Raw genomic sequence first — 23865 nt, 5'->3', positions numbered from 1 at the left:
GCCGAGGCGGCGCGGGCGGCGCGCAAGGGCGGCTCTCGCCGCAACGCGTGGGGCAACCAGTCGTACGCCGAGCTGATCAGCCAAGCCATCGACAGCGCGCCCGACAAGCGCCTCACGCTGGCGCAGATCTACGAGTGGATGGTGCGCTCCGTGCCCTACTTCAAGGACAAGGGCGACAGCAACAGCTCGGCCGGCTGGAAGGTACAGCAGGCGAGCAGGCTGCCCCCTGCCTCACACCGGGGCTCCCCGCCCGGGGCTGTTCTGCGCTGGAGCCCTTCCCAGGGTGCAGCCTGGCTGGCCGTGCTGGGAGCAGGGCCTGGGACCTGACGGGGTCAGCATTGCGGGAGGAGTCCCCAGCGCTCGGTGCCTGTGCTCCCGGGATGCCTGGGGCTGGTGCTTGTTTGCGGTCAGATGGCATGTCTCGTCCTGCAACAGGAGATGGGCACAGCTGTGCTAGGTGTGGCGTGGGCTTGCGGTGCTTGTGCTGCCCACAGCAGCCCCTGCTCTGAGCACTGGCACAGCAAGATCGGGCTGACAGACAGTTGTGCCCAAGGCACGGCCTGCTGCAGTGGCTTCCCCAGGAGCCAGGGCAGTGGCGAGAGGTTTGCCATTCTGCAGGGCCTTGTGGCTGGTTGTGCCTGCTCAGATACCCTGTGGATAGGCACGGACGAGCCCTGGAGAGGATGAGGCAGCTCTTACTGCTGCAGGGAAGAGCAGGGTTTTGCAGCTGTGCTCCTGGCAGCGTGTGGAGCAGGTCTGAACTCTTTCCCGTGCGGTTGGTGCTGTTGTGCTGTTCTGTTTGTCCCCTTCCCCAGGTGTGTAGTGGTTGGCTGGAGAGGCCAAGTAGCTTAACTGAAAACCAGGAATTCCCCCTGTGAGTGTTTTCAATCCTAGCAGAATCAAATTGGCACATAGCTGTTGTGGGAGGTTTGGCCAGCATGTGTTGCTGTGCACACCTGGACATGTTTCCTCTCCCTCGGGTAGCTTGGGTTCATCTGAAGGGAAGTTTTCCAGCCCCCATAGTAAAGGCAGGGTGTCCTGACCTACCCCCCGGCTGCACCAAACTACATGCAGTCATTTTGGTTAATAGCGGTGGAGCTGATGATGGTGATTCCCTGCTCTCAGTGTTGCCCATTGGACAAAGAGTGTCTGCGTGTTCTGTAGGCAGTGACCAACAGGATTTTGTATGGAGCAGAGTCCCATCAAGTTCTCCACCAGATGTAACTTTAAAGCAATTTTCTTGGCCTCTGACTAATTGTGAAAGAGAAACATCTGCACTGCAACCTTTTCAGCCAGCTGCATCCAAGTCTTGGAGTAAATAGGTGAAGCTCGCAGACAGAGTAACATGGGACGAGGCATTTTGAAGTCTTGTACAAGGCATGTGCTGCCCTGGTGTATAGTGTCGAGAGTGGGCCCTCAGTAGCTGTTCCACTGCTCTATTTGGAGGCAGCTGGCAACACTTCCACTTAAAAGGTACCGGGGAGATTGAAGTCTAATGAAAAATTGTGACTTCAGCCACTCGTTAGGTAATGGAATCCTACAAGGGAAGCAGGCTGTGTTAGTGGGGTGGCAGACAGATTCATGCATGTCGCGTGAATGGGTCTGGGAACAAGCAGAGGTCTCCTTGCTGCCCTGGCGTTGCCGCTGTGGATCTTGGGGGCAGCTCCCTTTCCAGCACTGCTGCCTGTGAATGAGCCAATTCAGATGGGCTTCTTACTGGTCTGGACTCCAGCAGGGTCAAAGCAGGAACTTCCTGGGGGAGTTGTGGGTTACCACAGCTTGGACTGATTGAAATCATCGGTTTGAATCTTGGCTGGAGCTTTGTACCCTTTGGGTGCATTCTCCTAAAGAGAGAGTTAGTCTTGTGCAGTGCAGTGACCTGGGGGGCAGGCTGTAACTGCATTTTGCTCAGCTAGTAATTGTTGAACTTACAGTTGCTCAGGTTCTTATTTATTGCTAGACTATGGCGAATGGCATTTTTCTCGTTTACTATCTGTCTAGCTATGTTTAAAGGCAGGTGAAATTTAAATAAATTCACGAACGTTGGAAGAGTAAATTTATCAAAGCATGTTTAGCATTTACAGCTAAGCAATTAAACCAAGGAAATATTAGTGGCAATTGGGTGATTGATCGGGTCATATGTCCTTCAGATTTTTTAGAACGAGTAGATCTCGGGGTCTTGTTACCTTGCTCTTCATAGGGTGAAATAAACATACGTTACTACTTTTTGCACTTCTAAACTTGGTATTGAACAGAACTGATTGAATAAACTAAATGACGGAAAGTGTCCTCTGGGGCAACAGACAAGGCCACTGTTGGTAGAGCTGTGTAGGCACTTTTAACCAACACTGGTCAAGGTGCTCAGCCAAAAACTTTGGTAAGTTCAGTCATTTCCTTTAAAGGTTGGGCAGAACTGTGCTGCTAAAATACTTTTATTTAATAGCTTATTAAATCTTGTCTGTAACATTGGCTCTCAGTTTCCAATTGAAAGTACATTTTTTATTCTTAAAGTAAAAGTTGATTTTTTTTTTTAAGTTAGCCTGCGTAACAATGATAACACTTCATAATCTTTCATTGTTACATCATAATCTCTTAGTACCTGTTTTATGGCACCATACAGTTGAGAGCAATTATAGATGTTCCATGCGGTGAGGGTGTAACTCGTGTGAATTCTGGTGAATATAAGCTTTTTGGGGGAGGGAGGAGGTACTCCTTGCTCTTGAGTGGCTTTGAAATGAGACGGATTTGCTGGCTGTGCAGTTTGCCTTGTCTCTACAATAATCCAGCTCTAATGTTAAGAATTAACTGAGGTGAAAAGGTAGGAGCGTTCCAGCAGGGTGGGTGTCGGTGGAGTTCTCTATAGTTCTCTCCTCAGCACTTTACAAGCTGCTTTATAGTCTGGGAATCAGTTTTTCTGGCTGCAGATGGTTTATCAGGATTAAGGCCCTTGGATAAGACTATTCTCTATTCAGTAGAAATGGGTAAGCACCCTTGAGGGACTCCATGGCAGGGGTGTGAGGCCGCTGAGAGCTGTCTCCTTCACTGTGCACAAGACGGGTGATGTCAGGGAGGTGCAGGGGTCCCATCATTCCTGGGCAAAACACTCAGTGTACTCCCCCCAGAAAGACTTTTGAGATGCTTCCTGATAGTCCTAGAATACACTTTGACAGTGCTCAGAGACTTCCCTGGGAGCAAGAAACAGGCCTCTTCCCTTCCCTGTTGTGTGTGGAATCGCTCAGTCCTTGTCAGTAAGGACCCTGTTTCTTATGCGCAAAGCCAAACAATGCCGTGTGCTGCTGTTGTCATAGACCAACTGAGTCCAAATGACAAGCTGTTCCAAGCATTGTTTGATGCTCCTGTGCTGCCAATCCAGATGGGTTGATCTTAATGCTCCAGTGCGATATTTGAGATTTTTTTGTAAAATAATCACTGGATGCACCCCTGCCTGAGGTGAGATCCTGGGAAGATGGGTAGGTGGCTCTTATACCCCCAAGGGATGACAAAATCGAACGGTCGCAAACTCTGCCACGACCGATTCAGGCTGGATATAAGGAAGAACTTCTTTACTGTCTGAGCCCCCATGGTTTGGAGTAGACTGCCACTAGAGGTGGTTCATGCACCCACTTTGAATGCCTTCAAGACACATTTGGATGCTTATCTTGCTGGGATCCTCTGATCCCTGCTGACTTTCTGCCCCTGGGGCAGGGGGCTGGACTCTGATCCTCCAGGGTCCCTTCCAGCCCTAATATCTGTGAAATCTATGATACTTACTGCAGCGGTTCTCAGCCCTGTTAGACTTGAGCCCTGCTCGGAACATACAAGCTCCTGGCTTTCACTCTTTTTTTGACTACAGAAAAATAATAGAGCAATTCTGCTGCTGCAGTTAGCTCTGACTGCAGCTGGTCAGAATATTTTTGATACTGTGGGTTCCTAATAGAAATCTCTGGGTTTCTTCTGAATCTCATCTGGGTGGGTAGGTGTTTGCACATTTAACAGTGCTATTCTGGTGTGGCCCCCTGAAAAGGATGCTCTGGCACCGTGTCTGAGGATCACTGTCTTAGTGACTTGTGCCTGTTATTAGTCAACATCTTACTATGAAGTGTCACATTCAGTCCTGCAAGCATGCATTGCACTGTATAACCTGAGGTAGGTGGTAGCTGGTAACTGGGTTCCCAGGTGACCTGGGAGGTAGGCTGTCATAATGTTGTGCCCAGTGCCTGTGACTGGAGCTGGCTTCCATCCCCATAGTGTCTAAGCCCCTGTGAAGTGGGAGGAGAGACTTGCCCCTCTTAGAACGGAGAGTGGCTGATGTGAAGGATGACCGATGTGTGCCTGCCCTTGTGTCAGAGTGCTGGGCAGCTTGGCTTTCCTGTGGCCATCTGGTGCTTCTTTCTGAAAGGAAACTTGCTTCTTCCTCTATAGTTTCCTGCTGTAGATGAGAGCTGGGGTGTCAGTTGTGCAGGGCACCCTTACAAGTGACTTCCAGTTTGGTGAACGTAAGATGTAGGTTTATCTTGGTACAGCCGGAAAGCTCCCTCAGCCTGCTGAGGATCGACCGGATATCTTCTGTTAGCGCAGGGTGCCGAGGGAGAACAATTGTCTTGGGCCGTGGACATGTTCATACTGTGCAGTAAAGAGGATTCGTGCAGCCTTGTTCATCAGGTTCCTGAGCTGCCAAGTCAGGCTGGTAGAATAGCACTGCTTCTGGGGAGTGCTGGTCAAGGCCCAAGGTAGTAGGAAGGGCTTGGACAGGAGTTGGTTTGCTCCAGCATGGGGACATCTCTTGGTGGGAAGACTTTGCCTGTATGTTGAATCCTGGCCTCTGATGATGCTAGTTTCATGGCCTCGTTGGGAACAAGCTAGAAATGCTTCTCAGCCTCCATCCGCTGAGGCATAGCTCACAAAGGACCAAAGGAACATAGCCACATAGCCGAAGGAAATGGAAACTTAAATGCTGCTTTTGTGCTGAGCAAAGCTTAATTTTGGCTGACTTTGAGCCCAGATTTATACGTTGGGGTTAGGGTGGAAGAAGGTGCCTCAGCCAGGGCTTGAGCCCATTCAGGCAGCCGGGAATCACTGGCACCCAAGGCGGAAGGAGCCTTGCTCTGGTTTGAGGCTTCTGTCAATAAGAGCCTGGGCTGTCTGAATGCCCAGCAGCTCTAAGGTACAGGGTGTAGCCAAGTCCCTGTTGAACCTTCCTGTCAACACAGTGAAGCACTGCATGTTCTACATGAAGTCAGCCCTGCTTTTTGCTGTACCTTGGAAGTGTTGTTTAATGGACAGAGCCGGAGAAAGTGGCCAGCTCCCAGCCAGCCACTGTTCCCTGTCCTCAGCACTCCAATACCTGCCTGTGAACTCAAGTAGTTGTTGCCTTTTTGGGTCTGCAGGTGGACAGTGTTGTGTGTCATGCTGCTAAAAGGTGTTTTCTAGAAGAATGAGGCATGGCTGAAATGCTCTGCGGGAAGTGATCCATCTATTTCTGTCTCTTGCAGCTGTCCTGGGCTAAGTTGCTGGGATTTTGTTCTCCTGTCCCCTGCATTTCCAAATGCATTGTTTGTGCAAGCTGGAGGCAGGAGCAGGGCTGGCTGCTCCAGTGAACCTACTGCCTAGATGGATAACTTGGAGGTAGTAATCAACAAAACCCACATGACTGTTTCTTGCCTGCCATAAGGCAGGGGACAGTGAAAGAACTCAAGAGGACATGTTCTTCAATGCTGATTTGGCTGGCTGACAGCTTTTCACCCCTCCCCGTGACTTGGAGGAGGGGACTAAGATGAAAGACATTGAGAGATGTAACTTATAAGGGGAGTGGGTAGTGGAAGCTGGTTAGGGCAGGCTTGTGGGGTGGGAGAAAGGCAAGTGGGTGGGGAAGTAATGGAGGGAGGGGACAGATTTGCAAGTATAGAACAAGCCAGTATCTCTTGAGCCCATCTGGGAGGGAGTGCTTTCCCACCACTGTGAGCAGCACTGGTGCAGAGATGTTGGTGTCGCTTCTGTGTCTCCTACTTTGCTTGTGAAAGAAGCTGCTTCTCTGGAAGGAGGGCAGAGTCTAGACTGCCCCTGAGAGGCTGGTGCTGTCCATCCCAGTGGTCGGTGCCTGCCCAGCCTCACTGGCTTTTTGGGAAGCACTTAAAATTCCTCTCGCTCTCCCCTACAGCAGGCAAGATCATCAGGCACAGCATCATGGTGAATCCCGTAGCTGCTGTGCCTGTCCTGGGGGAGAGGGCTCCTGGGTAGCACATTAGAGTCGTGCCTCTGGAGCAGGGACACCTGTTTGCTCTGCGCAACGTAACTGACTCTGCAGAATCTCTCCACGCAAGCTGCCGTCCCCAGAGCTTCGGCAACTGGTGACTGGCCAAGACAGACGCTGGCAGGTGTGTGCAAGGAAGGTGTCCTCTCTGCACAGCCCCTTGAGGAATGCCTCTGCAAACTGGAAATGCAGCATGCACGGGGCTCCCTTCTGGGCTTGCTGGGGGGCAGCAAGGAGTCACAGGGGGAGCATCAGTGGTCTGAGTGGCCAGTGTTTTCAGTTGGCAGAAGTCCTTAAGCGGGCCAGTTGGCCTCTGTAGTTTGCAGCAAGAATTTGGGATTTCCCAGGAGAAAGATCCTGGAGTTGGGAGCTGCTCTTGCCAGTCCCAGTTCAGAGCCAGGCAAGTACAGAGCTGCGCAGATAACTGTTCCCTGTTTGTCTTGCTCTGTACAACTTGTTCTTGGCTTGTCCCCGAATGCTTCATTAGCACAGGGCATGCCTCGCTGCAGAGCTGTACAGCTGCTTCAGACTGGGCACAGAGTCTCTGCTCCTCCCTAATTGCAGTGCACTGACTTGGGGAAAGGCCTGCTGGGTGTGGGCTTGCTGCTCTTAGCTGGTGACGGTTCTGTGCCCTTCGTAACCCTGACTTCACCCCAGACGCTCAGTGTTGAATGCGCTGTCCTGCCTGGATGGACCTCAGGTCTACTGTGGCAGCCCTGGGTTTCAGCTGTGTGGTCTCATGGCTCTCTGCTTGAGAAATGAAACTGTTCTTGCATCTGGAATTGCCCCATCCTGCCACCCATTCTTGTGGTTGATCTGTCTGCTCGTGTACTCAAGGGGGGTGCTGTGCTGTGAAGTCCCAGGGTTCAGAGCCTGACTGGGGCATGTGTCAGTCCCAGCTATAGACAGAGTTGTCTGTCTTGTACAACAACATGTGGATTCATGCAGTGTCACAGCCTTCACGTTCTTTTCAGTGCTTTAGAGTGGGAAATCCCTGAGCTGTGGTTGCCTCTGCCACCTTTGCACTGTCCTCTGCAGGTGTCGGTCATTCAGGTTTCTGTGTCCAGAGAGCTGGGGTAGGCACTGGAGACGTCATATCTAGGAAGTGACACAGCACAAGGGACCTGCTTTAATCTTGCTACTTGCCTAGTGTGGCAAGTTAGTAACAGTGAGCTTTCACCCTACTGATAGCCAGTGGGGAGCACCCACCTCAAAGCAAATGCTCCTGCCCCCCACCAGAACCCTGCACTGAGCTCTGAGTTCCTCTGTGCTTCCAGTGTCCTATGGGCAGATCACTTCCTGGCTGCCACGGGGGATTGCCCAGAGCCCTTGGTGGGGTGTGGTTTTCAGAAGTGGGGAGGGTACTTTGCCACTCAGGGCACCCACCTGGTCTATCCATTCTGTCTGTCAGCTCCATCTCTCTTACTATAGGAGTAAAACAGCTGTAACTTTTAAATCCGTCTCATTCAAGCTAGGAAGAGGCATTGTATTTGTCCCTGGATAAGTTGTGCCTATTTTAGCCCAGAATTAAAATATCCTGGAATTTGTGTGTACACGCATCACCCTTCTAATTGGGTTCAGTGAGCAGCTGAATGTAGCATTGCCATTAACTAAGCAATGCAATCCCAGGATAATTGTATAGATGTACTTTGTAATATCCCTGGATAAACAAATACTTCCTCTTATCAGGGAAACTTTTTTAGGATTTATCCTGGGACAAATGTAATGTCTGTTTGTAGCTCCAGACTTAAATTTCCAACAGCGAAGATATATTTATACCAGCATAGGAGCATGCAAAACACCCAAACCTTGTTGTATCTAAGCAGCTTAAACCAATATAACTGTAATGTCGAGCTATACCTTAAATCCAGATCATTGATGCAGAGTCTGGTCGGTCAGAGTTTGCTTAGGACAGAACTTCAGTATGTGGATCATCATGACTGTGAAGCATGAGCAATTGCTGAGCTTCTGGGAAGACTGCTCTGGGTAGAGGCCAAGTCTTGGAGGAGAGTGGGGTCCTGCCCCTTGCAGTATGGTCCTCTGTTATGTTTGGTCCCATGTCTGCCTCACTTTGGGGTGCAGCAGGGGGCTGAGGGGAGATTTGTGCATGGGGCAGAACTTTCCCAGAACCCAGCCTGGCTGGGAGGCATCTGAGGAGGCTGACCTAGAACTGGGAGGAAAGAGAAGGAACCATGCTGGGAGGTGGGGTGATGAAAGGGATAAGAGGAGCACTGCTAGCTCTGTTCCAAGGGCCTGGTTATGTAGTTATAGCAAAGGGCTGGTGTATTTTGCTCTAGCTGCAGGCAGCTAGGGGTGCCCTTAGAGCTCCACCTGGGTTCCTGGCAGACCGATGAATGAATGCCAGACTCCTATAGGGAAGGATGGGGCTGTGAGTGGAAATGCTGCTGACACTGTCCCTTCTTTCTTTCAGAACTCCATCAGACACAACCTCTCCCTGCACAGCAAGTTCATTAAAGTGCATAATGAAGCCACGGGGAAGAGTTCTTGGTGGATGCTTAATCCAGAAGGTGGCAAAAGTGGGAAGGCTCCGAGGAGGAGAGCTGCCTCCATGGACAACAGCACCAAACTGTCCAAGGTCAGAGGCAAGAAGAAGGCCTCAGTGCAAACAGCTCCAGAGACTACTGCTGACAGTCCTAGCTCCCAGTTCCCAAAGTGGCCTGGAAGCCCCTCAAGGAGTAATGAGGACTCTGATGTATGGACCAGTTTCCGGCCTCGAACCAGCTCGAATGCAAGCACCGCTAGTACCAGGCGCTCTCCTATCCTGCCCGAGCGGGACGATCTCCCGGACGAGGAGCTTCTTCCATCTCTAGTGTTCTCCAGTGCATCCAGCAACGTCCCGCCCACCGTGACTGAGGAGCTCGAACTCATTGATGGGTTAAACCTGATATCACCCAGTTCTTCCATGCTGCCCACCCAGCAGTCTGTCTCGAGTGGTCCGATCCAAAGAGATTCCAGTTTCTCTCTACGGACTCGGAATACAGTTGGCTCGGCCTCTACTTTTGGCAACTCTCTGTTTAACCCTGTTGATGTATCTCTGCAGAGTCCTGTGAGCCGCTTCTCCGGCCCTCAGACCCTGGAAGCTCTCCTGACATCCAACTCTCCACCTCCCAGTGATGTGATGATGACTCAGGTGGATCCAATACTCCCTCAGACCGGAAGCAGGCTGAACAACCCGACTCTCCTGCTTCTAGGCGGACAGGCCACCCAGAACAAGATGGGCCCGGTCGACCCACGAGGAAAGCCTTCAGAGCAACAGCCAGAGTCTGGTGCTGGTGCTCTGACACCCACACTTCCCATGGTAGCATGTCCTGAGACCACAGCCAACTTGGCAACTTTGAAGGCTCCTGCCCAGCTGGGCACTCCACCACTTCTCCCTTCTGGTAGCCCTGCCCCCTTGGGAGCGACCCAGGACAGGCTGCCCACCGACCTGGACCTTGACATGTACATGGAGAACCTTGAATGTGACATGGATTACATAATCAACAGTGACCTCATGGATGGAGAGGGCTTGGACTTTAACTTTGAACCCATTCTGTCTACTCCCAGCTACCCCAGCACCTCGCAGGCCTCCAACCATACTTGGGTACCAAGTTAACTTCAGGAGTACAAAAAGGTAGGTGAGCTCCCCTGCTTGCTTTGTAGGGGCACAGCATGCTGCACCAGCTTGAATATACCATTCCCTTTTCAGCTCCTGACTGGTGAAGTGTAGGCACAAAGTGCCAGGACCCTGTTTAATTGCCATGCTGTCAACTGTCTCAGTGAAGCACGGTAATGATTGAATTCATGGAGAGCCCTTTGTTACTAGAGGCAGCTACCTTCAGACAGCAGCCTAACCCTGAGTACAAATGCAGAACCCTCCTGTGTGGGGAAGGTGACACTGTAGGCAAGGAGTGGTGTCAGAGCCAGTCCCACTGATGTTCCAGTTCTGCAAAAGTCTGAAGAGGTATGTGATCCTGTCCCTCCCTCTATCATGCTGGGGTATTAGCTCTAGAATGCACATTGTTCCATCACTGATACCTTCAGCAGATGGAACAGGAGAGAAGGGAAGAGTTGGGAGTTACAGCAGGGAAGACGGTACAAAGAAAAAGTGGAGAGTAAGTGCAGACGAGGGGAAGAGGTAGGTGAACCCTGAGCACAGTGTGCCTGGGTGGGTGCGTATCTTCCTGCTGAGCTGCTCCCCAGCTGAAAGCAAACATCCAGTGCTGTGAGATAGGAAGATGAGAATGCAGGAATGTGACCAATCTCTTGCAGGTCTGGACATTTGGCAGCAAGCAAACAGCATTAATGATGCCACTGCTCCCCTTCCACCAGATTAGAGACCTGTGGGGAGCCCCATGGGCCAGAGGACACAGCTTCATGAATCGGAGTTTGAGCCCCACTGATTTAAAGCTCCAAAGCAAGGCTTTGTGCAGACTGACTGGCCCCAGCCCCTTTGTATATCTCCTGCCCTGTCAAGTCCTTCTCATGGCCCCTCCCTGCTGGTCTGCACTTCTCTCCTTGTTGTTCGTACACAGGCTGGGTTTGGATTTCCTGGAGCGGTCTGCAGCCGCCAGGGGAAGTCTCCTGTCCCTCTGTGTAGCGGTTCTCCCTGCCTGGCAGAGTTCTCCCAGTCTTTGAGTTCTCCCCGCACCACTGGCTCCTGTGGCTCAAAGGAGTCCCAAGCACACAGTGGAGGTGTGTGGCTCACTCTCCTGAGCTGCCTCTGCTCCCATGGCTGCCAGCAGGCTGGCACTCTGAGTGGTGCTTGAGGAAGCATTTCCTGTAAGACTTAATGAGGAATATGCAATCAGACACATCCACTTACTTGTATCATGTGCAAAGAAGGCTCCTTGGTGTAGCTGAGCAGGCTCTGTCCAGTGCCCTAGTGCCTGCCAATTTGTTCTCAGTCCAGCAGGCTTCTCCACCTGTACTTTGTCTTGGTGCTGCCTGATGGAACAGCAGTTTCCCTCTTCCTGCTGTCTCCCCCAGGAGCATTCTCCCATCTGTCTGCCCTGCCATGGGGCCTCTTCCTTCTGCTCCTTTGCAAGCACAAGACCCCAGGTGGCTCTTTTGTCATCTTGTCTTGCACTTGCCCATGTGGAGAAGGCAGTCAGGCAGGCTCTTTCCCTTTCCTCCTCCTGCCCCCAGTGTGGAGAGGGCAGATGGGTGGGCTTCTGCCCTGCCAAGTATCCTTTGACTCATCCAGAGACCCACACATTCCATCTCGCGCTGCTTGCGGCTCCATTTTCCTGACCATTGTTCTCAGATCTGTGCCCAGAGGCTCCCTCAGGCCCAGAACTAACCACTTGCTTTGCTTTTCTTCCTAGTGTCCTTCAGGGTTTGACTGTTGGGTTCTGACTTCGCTTCCCACCCCCAGCAGAGTCTGAAAAGAATGGAACGCATTGGAGACGCATTCCTGCGCACTGCCCCAGGCAGAAAGGGCTGCCTGCTGGGTGCCAGGGGCAACAGGAAGAGTTCTAGCAAATCCTGTCATGTGCCACTTCTTCCAAAATCCTGCCCCTGCCCTGGTCCTTCTGCAGAAGAGGAGTCCTGGGAAGAACCTTGGCCGGAGGCCTTTGTGCCAGACTGCAACGTTTCCCATGCAGAAGGTGGGGTTTGCTGGAGGCACATACCAGTGACTGCCTTAACTCTGCCACGGTGGCAGGTCAGTGGGGCCTGCTCTGTCCTCACCTTGCCTTTGGGGTGGAGTAACTGGACTCTTTCCCTCAGCCACTGGCCCACACTTGGTACCCCATAGACTTGCAGAGAAATTGGAAGGTGCTGCAGGGTGGGAAAAGGGCATGTTGGATGTGTTGGAAATTGCTTCGGTGTGACCCACTTCCCTCTGCACCCTGTTATGCTTTGGAAGGGACAGGGCCCTGCAGGGAGGGGTGCTCTCCTTCGTGCACCTGTACAGAATTGAGGCATGCCAGTTTATTTTCACTGTGCCAACTGGCCCCTATTGAATGAGTAGCGTGGTCTAGAGAAGTTGCTCTGTCCTCAGCGCTGAGTAGACACATGGGTGCTAATAGTCACTGCTGGAACACCAAACATCTTGAGTCTGTTCCTGGGCTGCCTTGTTACAGCAGCCAGAATTTGAAGCCTGGGTGTGGCCTTAACAGAGCCCTGGTTGCTTTTCAGAAGGGCATTTTCTATAGATGACATATTTTTTTACTAATCTGGGGGCTTTCTATGACAAATTTTAGGCCAATATAAGTGTCTCCATTAGGCACATTGGTCATCTCTCTCCCTGATGGAAGGGGCCGACTGCAGATTTGCCTTTCAGAGCTGTGCTGAGGACACACTTTTGACATTTGATCATGTGTGTAACTGGGTGGAAAGGAACTGGCAGACCCATGCTGTCTGGAACCGCTGGGGGGGGGTTGTACATTACTTGTGATCCATGTGCAAAACTGCCTGCAGATTGATTAGAAGCTTTTCTAAACCTTTTTACACTCTTTCTCTTTCTCTCTCTCTCTCTCTCTCTCTTTTTCTCTCTCTCTCTCTCTAACTGAGGAATCATGCAATTATTGGGTAAAACCATGCTTTATCCCATGGATATTAGATGAACACTACAGAGGGGTGGAGACAAGCCTGCTGTGGCTGGGCCACAGCTGAGCATCCAGTGGAAGGTGAGGGTGGCAGGTTGCCGCAGTGCATGTGGGAGTTGCCACGTACCCACAAACATGCTCTGAAAGTGGCTGCAGCAGGCCAGCCTCTTGGGGTGCTTGGTCACTCCCACCTTAGCCTTTCTTAAACTTGTGTGCTTGGCTGAGCCTTGGTGGGGATTAAGCCCTAGAGTAGCAGGGTGGCAGCTGAGGTCTCAGGCTTAGGTTCCCTGCCCTGCTGATGAGGAGGGCTGGGCTAGGCCAGGCCCCTTGTCCTCACCGATGTCCTGTCTTGTGCTTGTGGCCTGGTTGTTGTGGTTCCCATTGCTTTCTCCTCGTGTTGCTGAAGTTGTGCTCCTGCTTGCCCATGCTCACCTCCTAGGCAGATCTCTGGGATGTGACAGGGCTGTGCCCCATCTTGTCCTTGTGCGTGTGGGGGAAGGAGCTGAGGAGCCAGAGGGATGAGGTGTGCTATCCAATGGCTTCCCATCGGGCTTTGGGTGGTGCAGTGGCAGGAGTGGAGGGGGGTGTTTCTTTGCTGGGTCTATCAAGCTTGTTCATGGGGACAGTCGGTGACCTCCTTTGGTGTGTGGCTAATGGGTGCTCCCGCCAGGAGGTGCTGTGAGGTTGTTCCACATTCCCTTCTCGTCTGCTATGTGCACTTTCAAGGGCCCCTCTGGTACTCCTGGGGACCAGAGCAGCACAGTATGGTCAGGTGCCTGAGACGAGGCCCCTCCAACCGACTGCCTTTACCTTCTCCAGCATAAGGTGCTGAGGTGGCAGTCCAGAAACTGCATGCTGGTGCCATCTGCACTCCACACTTGGGTTCACCTGCAGAACCTGTCCGTGTGCCCCTGACTATCCTCTTGTGAGATGCAGGCCTGGCCCCTGGGCAGCTGCCCCAAACCTGCAGCTAGAACAGCTGGTGAATGGGGATCCCTTCCTGCTGGCACCTGTCCTCTGGGCAAGCCAGCAGCTGAGGCCCTAGTTGCAAAGGCAAGTGGGTCCTGTGGTGTTGCTTGTACCAGCATGCCAGATGTAGTGCAGGCTAGGCCGTGAGTAGCCAGGTCTGCAGTGTCTGCTTCCAGCCTCTCAGCCTGGCCCAATCCTTGTGCAGGAGCGTGGTGGTGCCCAACTGCTCTGTGGGCCCAGGCCAACGTGTACAGCTCGGGGTAGACCTCAGCCACTGGCGCTCAGGTTCACCCAGGGGGCTGCCGGTATGTGTCTGTGCACTTGTGCGTCGGGCCCATCCCTAGCAGGGCCCTCGCTTTCCCTCCCTGCAGCAGTGCTGGAGAGGAGAGCTTTGCATCAGAGCCCTGAATGCTCCCTTTCCCAGAGGCAGTGGAAGTGCCGCCAAGTTGCAGATGCTCTAGGGTTGGCTGCTGGCACCGCCCCCTTCCACAGTCCAAAAACCAATCTCCAGGCTGCTCCACTGAGGGCCAAAAAATGATCTCCAGGCTGCTCCGCTGAGGGCTGGCAGTGCTACTGCAGCCCTGCCTGTGCTGTCACATCTGGCACGGCGCAGACACCTCCCCAAGACATGTTCCTACACCTGTCTTAGCAGAGGTCCTGGGCAGCCTGGGTCTCTGGGGCAGAGGATTGTTCAGGGTTTGCTTGTCACCTCCTTGGGGTAATGCTGCAGGGAAATGGAAAGTAAGGGCGCAGGCTCTGCACCACCAAGCTGATGATTCAGCCAGGCCACCTGCCTCCTGTGCTGGCAGGAAGAGATGGGCAGACTGGGATAGGTCCACGGTGGGTGGAAAGGAGGAGGTGAGGGTGCAGCTTGATCCCACACTGCCCCTGTGCTTTGGTGTGAGGTGGGGAAGGGGGGCAGTGGCTCTGGAGGGGGCTGGGGGGAACTCCAGACATGAGGAGTTGTACCGTCCAGCTGTGCATTTCCTCTACCTTGGCCAGGTTGGGCTCTGGTGGGGCACTGATTACTCCAAGCCTGGTGGTGTGGAACATGGTGCCTGCACCATGCCAACTGTGTGCCGTCTGTCTGCAGAGCTCGTGAGAGTCCAACCCGTGGCCTTTGCATGCACCTGGGTTGATCTGGGTGTGGGGGCAGCTGCCTGGGGCCATCAGTGGCCCCTGTCTCACAGGAGAGGAGCAGCCAAAGTTGGTTGGGGTTCCATGGATATGTGGAAGTGCACAGCGCCCCTTTGTCCCCGCTTGCGTGTAGAGCAGCGGCCAAGCCATTGTGACAGCAGGGGAGCGTTCTGGAGCCTGGGTGCAGCCCTTAGTGATGTGCATGCTGGAATAGGTCGTGCTAATCAGCTGTTCCAAAGGAAATGCCTAGAAAGCTCTTATTTAGGTCACCGCTCCTTTGTTTTCTTATTTAGTTGCTTATTTATAGTACTGCTGGAATGCTGCTGGGTGGGGGTGGCTGGAGGGGGCCTGGGACAGCTGGCGTGCCCTGCTAGTGGCCACAGCAGCTGGGGCCTGAGCCTCAGGCACTTCTTCCTGATCATGGGGCAGTGTGGGGTTGGACCCAAGCCAGGGGCCAGAGTGCAGATGTCATGGGGTCCTGTCCTCATTCAGTTGTGGAGGGATGCTTTGCAAGTCTGATGTCAGCTAGAAGACATGACTTCCCATGGGTGGGGAGGCCCCCTGAGCAGGGCAGCCCAGCACCACCCCTCGCCCACGGTGCCCAGGGCTGTAGGAAGCAAGGGCCTCTCTGGAGCTGAGTGCGTTCTAACCCGGGGGAGAAAGTCCAGGCAGTCTGGCTCGGTCCTTGCGCTTGTGGCCATGGTGGGGGTTGAGAAAGGTGCTGCCATGGGGCTGAGGGAGCAGAAAGGTGCAAGGGGAAAGCTGCTTCCTGCAGGGTGGTGGTCACAGTGCTAGACATGTCTCCATGAGGCCTGGGGCCCCTTGCTGGTGCTCAGTCTCCGGGTGCAGTTCTAGGTGGGGCAGAGGCTGGGCCTGGTGTCCTGGGAGGGAGCTGGGAGATGGTCCTGTGAACTGGCTGTTGCTGTGGCACAGCCCGCACCCAATCCCCATGGCCCTGGCTGGCTTTCCTTGCTGGTGTGGGGCCAATGGCACTTGCTGGCACAGGTCTCTCACCCACCCATTCCTCAGAGTTCCTCCTGTCCCACCAGCTTTGTTCGCTCTCACGGTGTAACCGAATGTCACGGCGCTTTGTTACCACCGGTGCTACAAGGCTGTAGAACATGCTAGACTAGGGCAGGAACGTCTGACAAATAAACCTGTAATCCTCTGCTCCATGTCCCGTGTGTTTGTGCCCAACGCAGCTTCCAGCCTGCAGCCAGGGCTATCCATCGCCTTCCCCCCACCAGGCCAGGCTCCAGTAGCTCCCGTGTGTGTCTGCATCTCCAGAGGCTTTACCCTGTTGGAGCTCAAGAGGTGCTTATCCAGTCAGCCTTTCCATGACACAACCTGCCAGAAGCCCCTGTGCGCTGTGGTCCTCTCTCCTGGCACAGCCTGCATTAACAGGGGAAATGCAGTGGTAGGAGCAGAGAGGGGCTGTACACAGCAGCTGCCACTTGCTGGGGCTGCATCCTGCTTGTGTATTTGGGCTCAGAAACTTCAGCAAAGGAAACAAGAACCTGGCTGTGGGGTAAGCAGTGAGTAGAAGTACCTGGTGCAGATGGGGGGGGGGGCCCTATGGGAAACCACCTCCCTGGTCACGGGCCCTTGGCGGGGTGCTGCAGGCAATGGGTTGTGGCATTTCTAGGAAGGCAAGCATATTGCAGGTGAGGGGCTGCACAGCCTAGCTAAGGGGAGCTTGCACCAGGGGACTGCAAGCACTGGGGTCACCAGGTTAGAAGGGAGGTGAGCTGTGGGGGAATGCATCAGCACGTGAAATAACTGCTGCATGAGAGGGGAGAGGAAAACCCCGGGGGTTGTGGAGTGTAAGATAAGGAAGAGCAAGACAGGAGAAGGAAATGTTTCATTTGTGGCTGGTGGGCAGGGGGTCTTGTGGCCGCATGGCATGATCCAGGCCAAGAACCGTGCCCTGTCCCACTGCTGATGGGATTGTTTGGTGTTGTGAGTTGAGGCCACAGCATCCTGCCTCAGCCCAAGCCTCATTGCAGTTCAGGGTCATCCAGGAGTCCTTGGAGCAAGTGGTCCCATGTACACTGCTGCAGTGTCGTGCTGCTGTTCTCGAGCACTGGAGAAAGACTGGCCTGGACCACCTAGGGACTTGCCAAAGCCAGCAGAGCTGTTGCGCCTGATGCCTGAGGGTATGTGGAGACCTGCCTTCCTTCTAGCACCTCACCTGGGGCTGGGGCCTCTGCATCCAAGCTTTGTCCCAGGGCCAAGAGCAAGCCGTGGCTTGGGAGGTGGACCCCGGCTCTGGGGGGCAGCTGCCTTCTGTCCCAGCCACTGGGCAGTCTGCCCCAGACGGTGGCCTTCACAGGTGCCTGGAATGGGAGACCCTTGCTCCTGCTAACCAGTAACATTGCTGGTGGGGGGAGGTTCTGGCATTGGGCCCTGTGGCTGCAGCTCCTGGGGGGCAGCAGGGCTGGAGGTGCTGTAACACAACCCCCAGGATGCACACAGGGGGAGGCCGTTGCTTCCTGCAAAAGTGGGATGTGTAGTTCCCTCCCATGGCAGGCACTCCTGAGGCCAATGCCAGGTCCCTGCAGGAGGCGATGGCCTGTTCAGTCCTGGATGTTCCTGTACAGTTGATGCTTGTTCTGGGCACTGGAGCGAGACCCTCCCAAGCTGGCCAGGCCCTGCCAAGAGCACGGGACCCAAGTGTGGGCCTGGAGCCGGGGTTGAATCCACCATGCTGCTGCCCCAGACCACAAGCTGTCGCTCTGTGGACCAACGCAGCTGCAGAGGGGATGTGGTGTCCATCACCTTGAGTGGGAGAGCCAGCTGCCCTGTCACACCTTGCTGTAGCTAGCAGCATGTGTAGCCCAGGAGACTGCTGGTAAAGCCAGGGCCTGGCAAGCAGCCCTGGCACTGCCTTCTGGGGAGGGTTGGGGCATGCCAAGCCATGTACCCCTGCCCTACAGGGCAGCAGTGCACCATTCTCCCTGGGCCCATCTGTCTGGTCCCAACTCAGGAAAGTAGGCAACTAGCAGCTGGGGCTGGAGGGGGTAGGGAGCACTTGCCCCGGTCCCAGAGACCTGCTGTGGCTCTGCCCACAAGTGTCAGCTCCCTGGTTCTGGGCAAGGCCTGACTGGGCACAGACCAGCACCAGCCTAATCTATGCAGTACCCAAACTGACACCCATAAAGTAGGATGAGAGGGGACTGGATCCTGCAGTGCTTTCCATCTCTGCATGCACAGAGGCCAAGAGCAGGTGTTTCCTGCTGCACCAGGCTTGCTGGCCCGTGTTGTGGGGGGGGTGGCTCTCTTGCCTGCTCTGTGAGCCAGGAAACTGCAGGACGATGCCTGCTCCAGCTGCTTGCTGCTGCAGGGACCAGCCAGGGCTGTCTGGGGCAGGAAGGGGACTGGGCTCCAGCCAGGTGAGTGAACGCTGGCAGACCAGGCTGAGGCCAGCCTGGAGCTGCTGTAGGTAAGTGGCTGCTATGCCCCCAGCCCCCTGGTACCAAGCAGAGGGGCCAAACTGCCCCAAGAAGGCAGCAAGGCCACAGCCCATGTCAAACATAATGATATTTATAGCAAAAATAGGCTTTTTCTGTGGCTTCCAGACACGCAGTTTTCTTCACACACGTACGCAGTAAACAGGTTGACTGAAGCAGCGTGCAGGCAGGCCTTGCCGCCCTCCCTCACAGTCCAGGGGCAGGACCTGGCCAGTGCCCCTGGAGCCAAGCTGGGGGCCCAGAGCAGCACCTGACCGAAGAGGGGACATGCCTGTGGCAGAGGGGCTGGACAGCTCTGGGCTGCCCTGCACCGCCCCTGGCTGGTGGTCCCACTTGCCTCAGCTCTCAGGGCTCGTCCAGGCAGGAGCAGGCCTCACTGGCACGGAGCAGCCAGCCAGGCCTGGGCCCAGCTCCCAGGAGAATGTGCCCTCCCTGATCCTGCACTTGCCCTCTGCCTCTCAGCACCAAGGAAGCACAGCAGAAACCTGCAGAAGGGACCTCAGTTTCCCCCGCTGCTACAGCCTCCACCAGGAACTGCAGCCACCCTCCCTGCCTGCCCTGGGACTAGGCAGTACCGGCCACCCCCCAGCCACGGGCTCAGTGTGGAGTAGGCCCGGCCAGCAGCTCCCTCTGCCCCAAGAAGGGTTTGGCACAGGAGTGAGGGCAGGGGGCTGCACTGGCAGGGGAGGGAGGGGGCAGCCTGCCACCCAGCCCAAGGCTTGGGAGGGGCTGAGCTCCCCGAAGCAGATTGGAGCCAGCCTCTCCCCTGCCACCGGCCGCAGCGTGCCTATTGCTTGGCCCTGCGCCCACGATGTTCTGCAGGAAGAAGCTTCATCCCCAGGGAGGCACCAGATCAGCACAGTGGGAGGGCCTGGCTCATGGCTTGGCCTGTTGCTGCCCATCGGAGCTGGCTCCAGCAGCCCTGGAGGATGGGGTGCAGCTTTGGCATCCCTCCCTGCCACAGCCGGGACTCTCCTCACAGCTTGGTCATTGCACATCTCGGGCCACGCACTGTGGCCCACAGGGAAAAGGAAAGTCAGTCTGGTAACTGGAGCAGACGGTGCGCCCTGCCCCGCGCTGGCCAGCCGTTTGCACGGGCGGGCGCCGATCCAGCTAGATCATGTACTGGGTGATGGCGCGCAGCGCATACAGCAGCTCCGCCTGCATCCGGGCTTCCAGGATGAGCAGGTTCACATGGACCTGTGGAGGCAAGACAGCCTGAACCCCAGCAGCAGGTGACCCCAATCATGCGCCCTGGACTGTGGCTCCCCCCAGCCTGCTCCAGCATCCACGACCTTCCCCAGGAAGCTTTGTCACCAGGGAGGCGCCAGGCCAGCATCTTCCTAGACTGCACAGACATTCAGGCTGGAAGGGACCTTGTAAGATCATCAGGTCCAGCCTCCTGCCCCAGAGGCAGGAAGTCAGCTGGGGTCAACGGATCTTAGCAAGGTAAACATCCAAATGTTTCTTGGGTCCCTGATGCCAGAAAGCTCCTGCCTGCTGGAGGGCTGTGTGGCCTAGGCCTGGGCCACACACCGCTTGCCCCAGGGAAGTGGTGGTGGGGAGGCAAGGAGCCAGCCTTGCTGCCCAGAGACTGTTTGCTGGCCAAGGTTGCATGTGCTCCCCCCTGCCCGCACCTTCTCACTGTGCTTGAACTGCTTCCAGAAGCGGTCAAACGTCTCAGGATTTGTCTTCTCGGGGTAGCACGTCACAGTTTTGATGTACACCTTAAGCGCCCGCTCCAGGAGCTGGTTCACTTCGGCATAGTCATAGTCATCGTACCTGCAGGAAGCCGGGGTACGTCAGAGGCAGCTCCTGCCCAGCCCCGGATGCCATGGTCACACAGGGCAAACGCCCTTACCCTGGGCACGAGCGGTGTGAGCTGGGGGCAGCAGCGGTTGTTAAAGGTGCTAGCAGCAGCTGGTGCCACCCACTTGGGCTCGTGATGCTGATGCAGCAAAGTGATCCCTGTGTGGGGAGAGCAATGGGGTGCCTAGCTGCTTCACCAGCCAACTCAGGGCAAGCCTGATCATGCTCCAAGCCTGTCTCTGACATCTGGGCAGGGCTTTGCTGGCCCCAGGAATCAGGCCAGACTCCTGCAGCACATCATCATGCCCAGGCTTGTTCCCCAGTCCATGGACCCCCTCCCTCCCCTCAATCTGGGCAGGGCCAGGCCAGGCTACCTAATCCCGAACATGCAGTGAATGTAGTTCCAGATGCCACGCTTGAAGGCCGACGGCTCGCAGCCCTGCCGCTTGGCCACGACACTGCCGCGCAGCCCATCTACGGTGCGGAACTTCTCGTCCAGGAGGTGCCCGATGTCGGAGTAGAGCCTGTTCACCAGTGAGAAGCCGTGGTCCTCCCAGGAGTAGTCCTGCCCCCAAGTGACATGCGTCAGCCCCAGGGAGACCCTGGCCAGGGCCCACCTGCTCCAGCTCCAGCTCCCGCTCCCCACAGCCTGGGAGCCTTCCCACGCCCAGCAGCTGCTGCTGCCTTCAGGGAGGTGCCTGGACACGGCAGCCTGGTCCCGCTGCTGGCGTGTGGCTCTGGCCTGCAGGGCCCAGGAGCAGGACTCCAGCACCAGAGCCGGTCACTCCAACTCGCTCCTTGCCTGACCCTGTGACACGGGGAGGCCTTTCTGGTGACTGCTGCACAGCCCAGGGCCTGATGCCACCTCCTGCTGCCACACACAGCCCTCCCTGCCCTAGCGCTCACCTGGACTCTGAAGATCTGTGTGTGATCCTCATCGCGCCGGGCAAAGTCCTGGTACGCGAAGTCGGGGTCCTGCAGGTAGCAGGAGAGGTCTGAGGTGCTGACAGCTTCCCCGTGCAAATCTGAGGGAGACAGAGACCCAGGCACATTGGGACGGAGCTGCTGCCAGGCCAGGCTGTAGTGACCTCTCGACCCTCCACTGCCACTGGACAGAAGCAGAGCCCGTGGCTCCCAGAGCACTGGGCCGTGGAGGTGTCGCACTGGCGCAGGCCTGTGCCCAGCCTGTTCTCGGGGGCTTCCAGCATGTGGATTTTGCAGCAAGCGAGCCCTCCCTGTTGTGGGGGGCAGGCAGGGGGCCGCACGTGTGGGCTGCTCCCGGGATTCCCTGCTGCTGGGCTCTGGCCTGCCCCCTCTCACCTTCCTCCCTGTCTGGCTGGGGCAGCCTCGTCTCCTCCCTGCCCTCGGCCTCTGGGTGGATCTTCTGGGCACGGTCCCGCAGCGACCCCAGCTCCACGCAGGAGTCCAGGGACTGCGCGGGGGGAGACAGAGTGGAATCAGCGCAGCTCCATGGATACCCAGGCCCCGGGCATGGTGCAGGGGGCTGCCCAGGGCTCACCCGCTTGCGGTTGATGCGCAACAGCTCCTGGCTGCAGCCATTGCCACTGCCAGCCTCGCAGAAGCACTGGTTCCCGGGTGAGGTGGGTGCTGGCACAGCCCGGCCATCCGGTCGCTCATCCTGCCCACAGCCGCACCCGAAGACGAAGCTGGCCAGCGCATGGCAATGCGCCAGGAGCACCACGGCGTGGACCAGCTCGGCCAGAGACCAGCTCTGCTCACTGATCTTCAGAAGCTTCTGCGGGGGCAGGGGCACACGGACAGACTGATGCCACAGCAGGGCATGGCCACCCCCTCCCCCCGGGCTTCCCCGCCTGCCCTTCACCCACCCGCTGCTCACCTCAATGTGCTCCTTGCTGACCAGCCAGGGCCGGTGCGCCAGGATCTTGTTGATTTCATTGAGGTTGCGGAGCTTGGGGGGGGTGAAGGCCAGGCCCCGCAGCCACTGGGGGTCCCCCCCCATGCGCAGGAACTGCAGCACGTGCAGATTTACCAGGTAGTGGCACTGGTGCCGGGCAGCTGCCTGCAAGAGCCAGTCCGAGCCTCAGCACCCCAGCTAAGGATGCCCAGGCTGAGGCCTGTGCCTGTCACGCAGCCACCAGCAGCAGCATGAGGCTCCACCCCAGCCGAAACTGGGTGCAAGCCCCAGGTGCTGCCCGTGCACCCAGCAGGGCACGGCCAGGCAGGCGGCGGGGCACTGCCCGGGGACGCACCATGATGGCGATGTAGTGCCGGCAGGCGAAGGGCAGCGGGCCGTCCATGTGCAGCAGGTAGTGCTGTGTCTTAAGGAAGCTGTCCAGGTACTGCGGGTGGTAGCCCATCTGCTGCGTCACGGCCTCCGCACGGCCCCGGCTGGCCAGTGCCTTCACGAACAGGAATTGGGGCCGGTCAGGGTCGCTGCTGGTCATCTTCCCCACCTGTCAGGACAGCCACGTCAGAGTTGGCGGCTCCCGTGGGACCTGCCCCCTCCACACCTCGGCCCCAGCAGGACACGCGCCTGTGATGCAGTTCATCCCAGTGCCCCAAAGTGGTGCCCAGGGCAGGCCCAGCTTTCCTGGGGCCAGCCCTTCCCATCCGGCTGCCGGGACTGGGATGAGAGGCCCAGGTAGGGGTTCCTTGCTGGGGTCCCCGGTGCCCCAGTCCAGGAAGCCGTGGTTTCTTCCCTGCCTGCTTCTCTTGGGCATGGCTCGTGCCCCGAATGCACCAGGTCAGTGCCACAGGGACCTCCCCTGCCCTTCCCCACACGAGCAGCAGCCACTGGCAAGACTGGCACAAGCAGGAGGGTGCACGCCCAGAGCTTCCCTGCACCCTGTGCAGCCAGAGGCCCCAGCACAGGACCCTGATTGTGCATAACTAGGCAAGGACTGCATGCCCCCACGTGCCTGGCCCACGCAAGAGCTCCTTCCACGGTGCCCCTACCCAAGCCAGAGGCAGGACGGAGCTGGACGCAGCCGACGCGCTGTCTCCGGAGACTGCGCGTAAGCTCCAGCGCAGCGCCCCTGGTCCAGTCCCTCCAGCAGGGAGGATCAGGACGCACCGGGGACCAAGCAGTGCAGAGGCCAGCGCCCTGCAGGGCCTGCCCAGGAGCCTTCAGCAGAGGCTGCTCTCGAGCCAGCAGCACGAGGCCACTGCCAGGGCACCTGCACAGAGCTCAGGGCAGCGCTCAGCCCTGCGTGCCCACAGGCCCAAACGCAGCTCCCAGCTCCCCTCGCCAGGGTCCCAGGCCCGGGGGCAGCACCCGCCGCGCCAATGACCCCAGCCAGGCTCGGTGGTGGCACCCGGGGTGGCCGCCTGCCCGCCCGCCCGCGCGCGCAGCGAGGAGAGGAAGGAAGCCCGCGGGCGTCTGGCTGGTCGTGGCACCTGCCCACCTTCCTGCACCCGCACCAGCCGGCGTCCCCTGCCAGCCCCAGCGCCTGCCCCCGGCTGGGGGAGCAGCTCAGGGCAAGGCCGGCTCCGCGGGGGGAGCGTGCCCTACAGAAGGCCGCGGGGTACTGGGGGTCCCCATGCACCGAGCCCCCGCAGCAGCAGGCAGTGAGCGCGGAGCTGCCCCTGGCTCCGGCCGACCGGGACAAGCGGCGACCCCGGCCCACCGAGCCCCCCCGCAGTTGCAGGGGCCCCCGCCCCGGGTGGCAGCCTGCGGCCCCGACGGGGCCCGTCCGGC

The 23865-nt window shown here is 56.8% G+C and overlaps 3 protein-coding genes across 3 annotated transcripts in view; 2 read left to right on the top strand and 1 right to left on the bottom strand.

Moving 5' to 3' along the window:
- The window catches only part of FOXO4 (forkhead box O4), a 12159-nt gene extending 250 nt beyond the window's left edge, over positions 1-11909 (top strand). Inside the window, exons 2-4 of the mRNA XM_019536360.1 lie at positions 6-201; positions 8682-9884; positions 11578-11909. Of these exons, the coding sequence (XP_019391905.1) occupies positions 6-201; positions 8682-9866 (1381 nt within the window). The 3' untranslated portion in view covers positions 9867-9884; positions 11578-11909. The remainder of the gene's footprint in view (positions 1-5; positions 202-8681; positions 9885-11577) is intronic.
- Positions 11910-18429: 6520 nt separating this feature from the next.
- Positions 18430-22872, bottom strand: LOC109310969 (sestrin-3-like). The gene is made up of 8 exons (XM_019536359.1): positions 22418-22872; positions 22045-22227; positions 21706-21942; positions 21507-21618; positions 21093-21211; positions 20561-20751; positions 20015-20159; positions 18430-19577 (listed from the first exon to the last, which is right to left on the bottom strand). The coding sequence occupies exons 1-8, from the start codon at positions 22610-22612 to the stop codon at positions 19491-19493; spliced, it is 1269 nt and encodes a 422-aa protein (XP_019391904.1). The 5' UTR covers positions 22613-22872; the 3' UTR covers positions 18430-19490.
- A 581-nt stretch (positions 22873-23453) lies between these two features.
- MED12 (mediator complex subunit 12) overlaps positions 23454-23865 on the top strand; it is a 39374-nt gene continuing 38962 nt past the window's right edge. Inside the window, exon 1 of the mRNA XM_019536156.1 lies at positions 23454-23645. Within this exon, the coding sequence (XP_019391701.1) occupies positions 23454-23645 (192 nt within the window). The remainder of the gene's footprint in view (positions 23646-23865) is intronic.

The sequence above is a fragment of the Crocodylus porosus genome, unplaced genomic scaffold, assembly GCF_001723895.1.
Source record: "Crocodylus porosus isolate Cpor-Errol unplaced genomic scaffold, CroPor_comp1, whole genome shotgun sequence".
Lineage (NCBI taxonomy): Eukaryota > Metazoa > Chordata > Crocodylia > Crocodylidae > Crocodylus > Crocodylus porosus.
This window is presented reverse-complemented; position numbering and strand designations above follow the sequence as displayed.

What these genes read in the sequence shown, in the direction of transcription:
- LOC109310969 (XM_019536359.1), bottom strand. Translation starts at nt 22,612, where the DNA reads ATGACCAGCAGCGACCCTGACCGGCCCCAATTCCTGTTCGTGAAGGCA. An exon ending in GGCACTACATCGCCATCATG is followed by an intron (nt 22,228 to 22,417) that starts GTGCGTCCCCGG and finishes TGGCTCTTGCAG; the next exon opens with GCAGCTGCCCGGCACCAGTG. An exon ending in CCAGCCAGACAGGGAGGAAG is followed by an intron (nt 21,212 to 21,506) that starts GTGAGAGGGGGC and finishes TGTCTCCCTCAG; the next exon opens with ATTTGCACGGGGAAGCTGTC.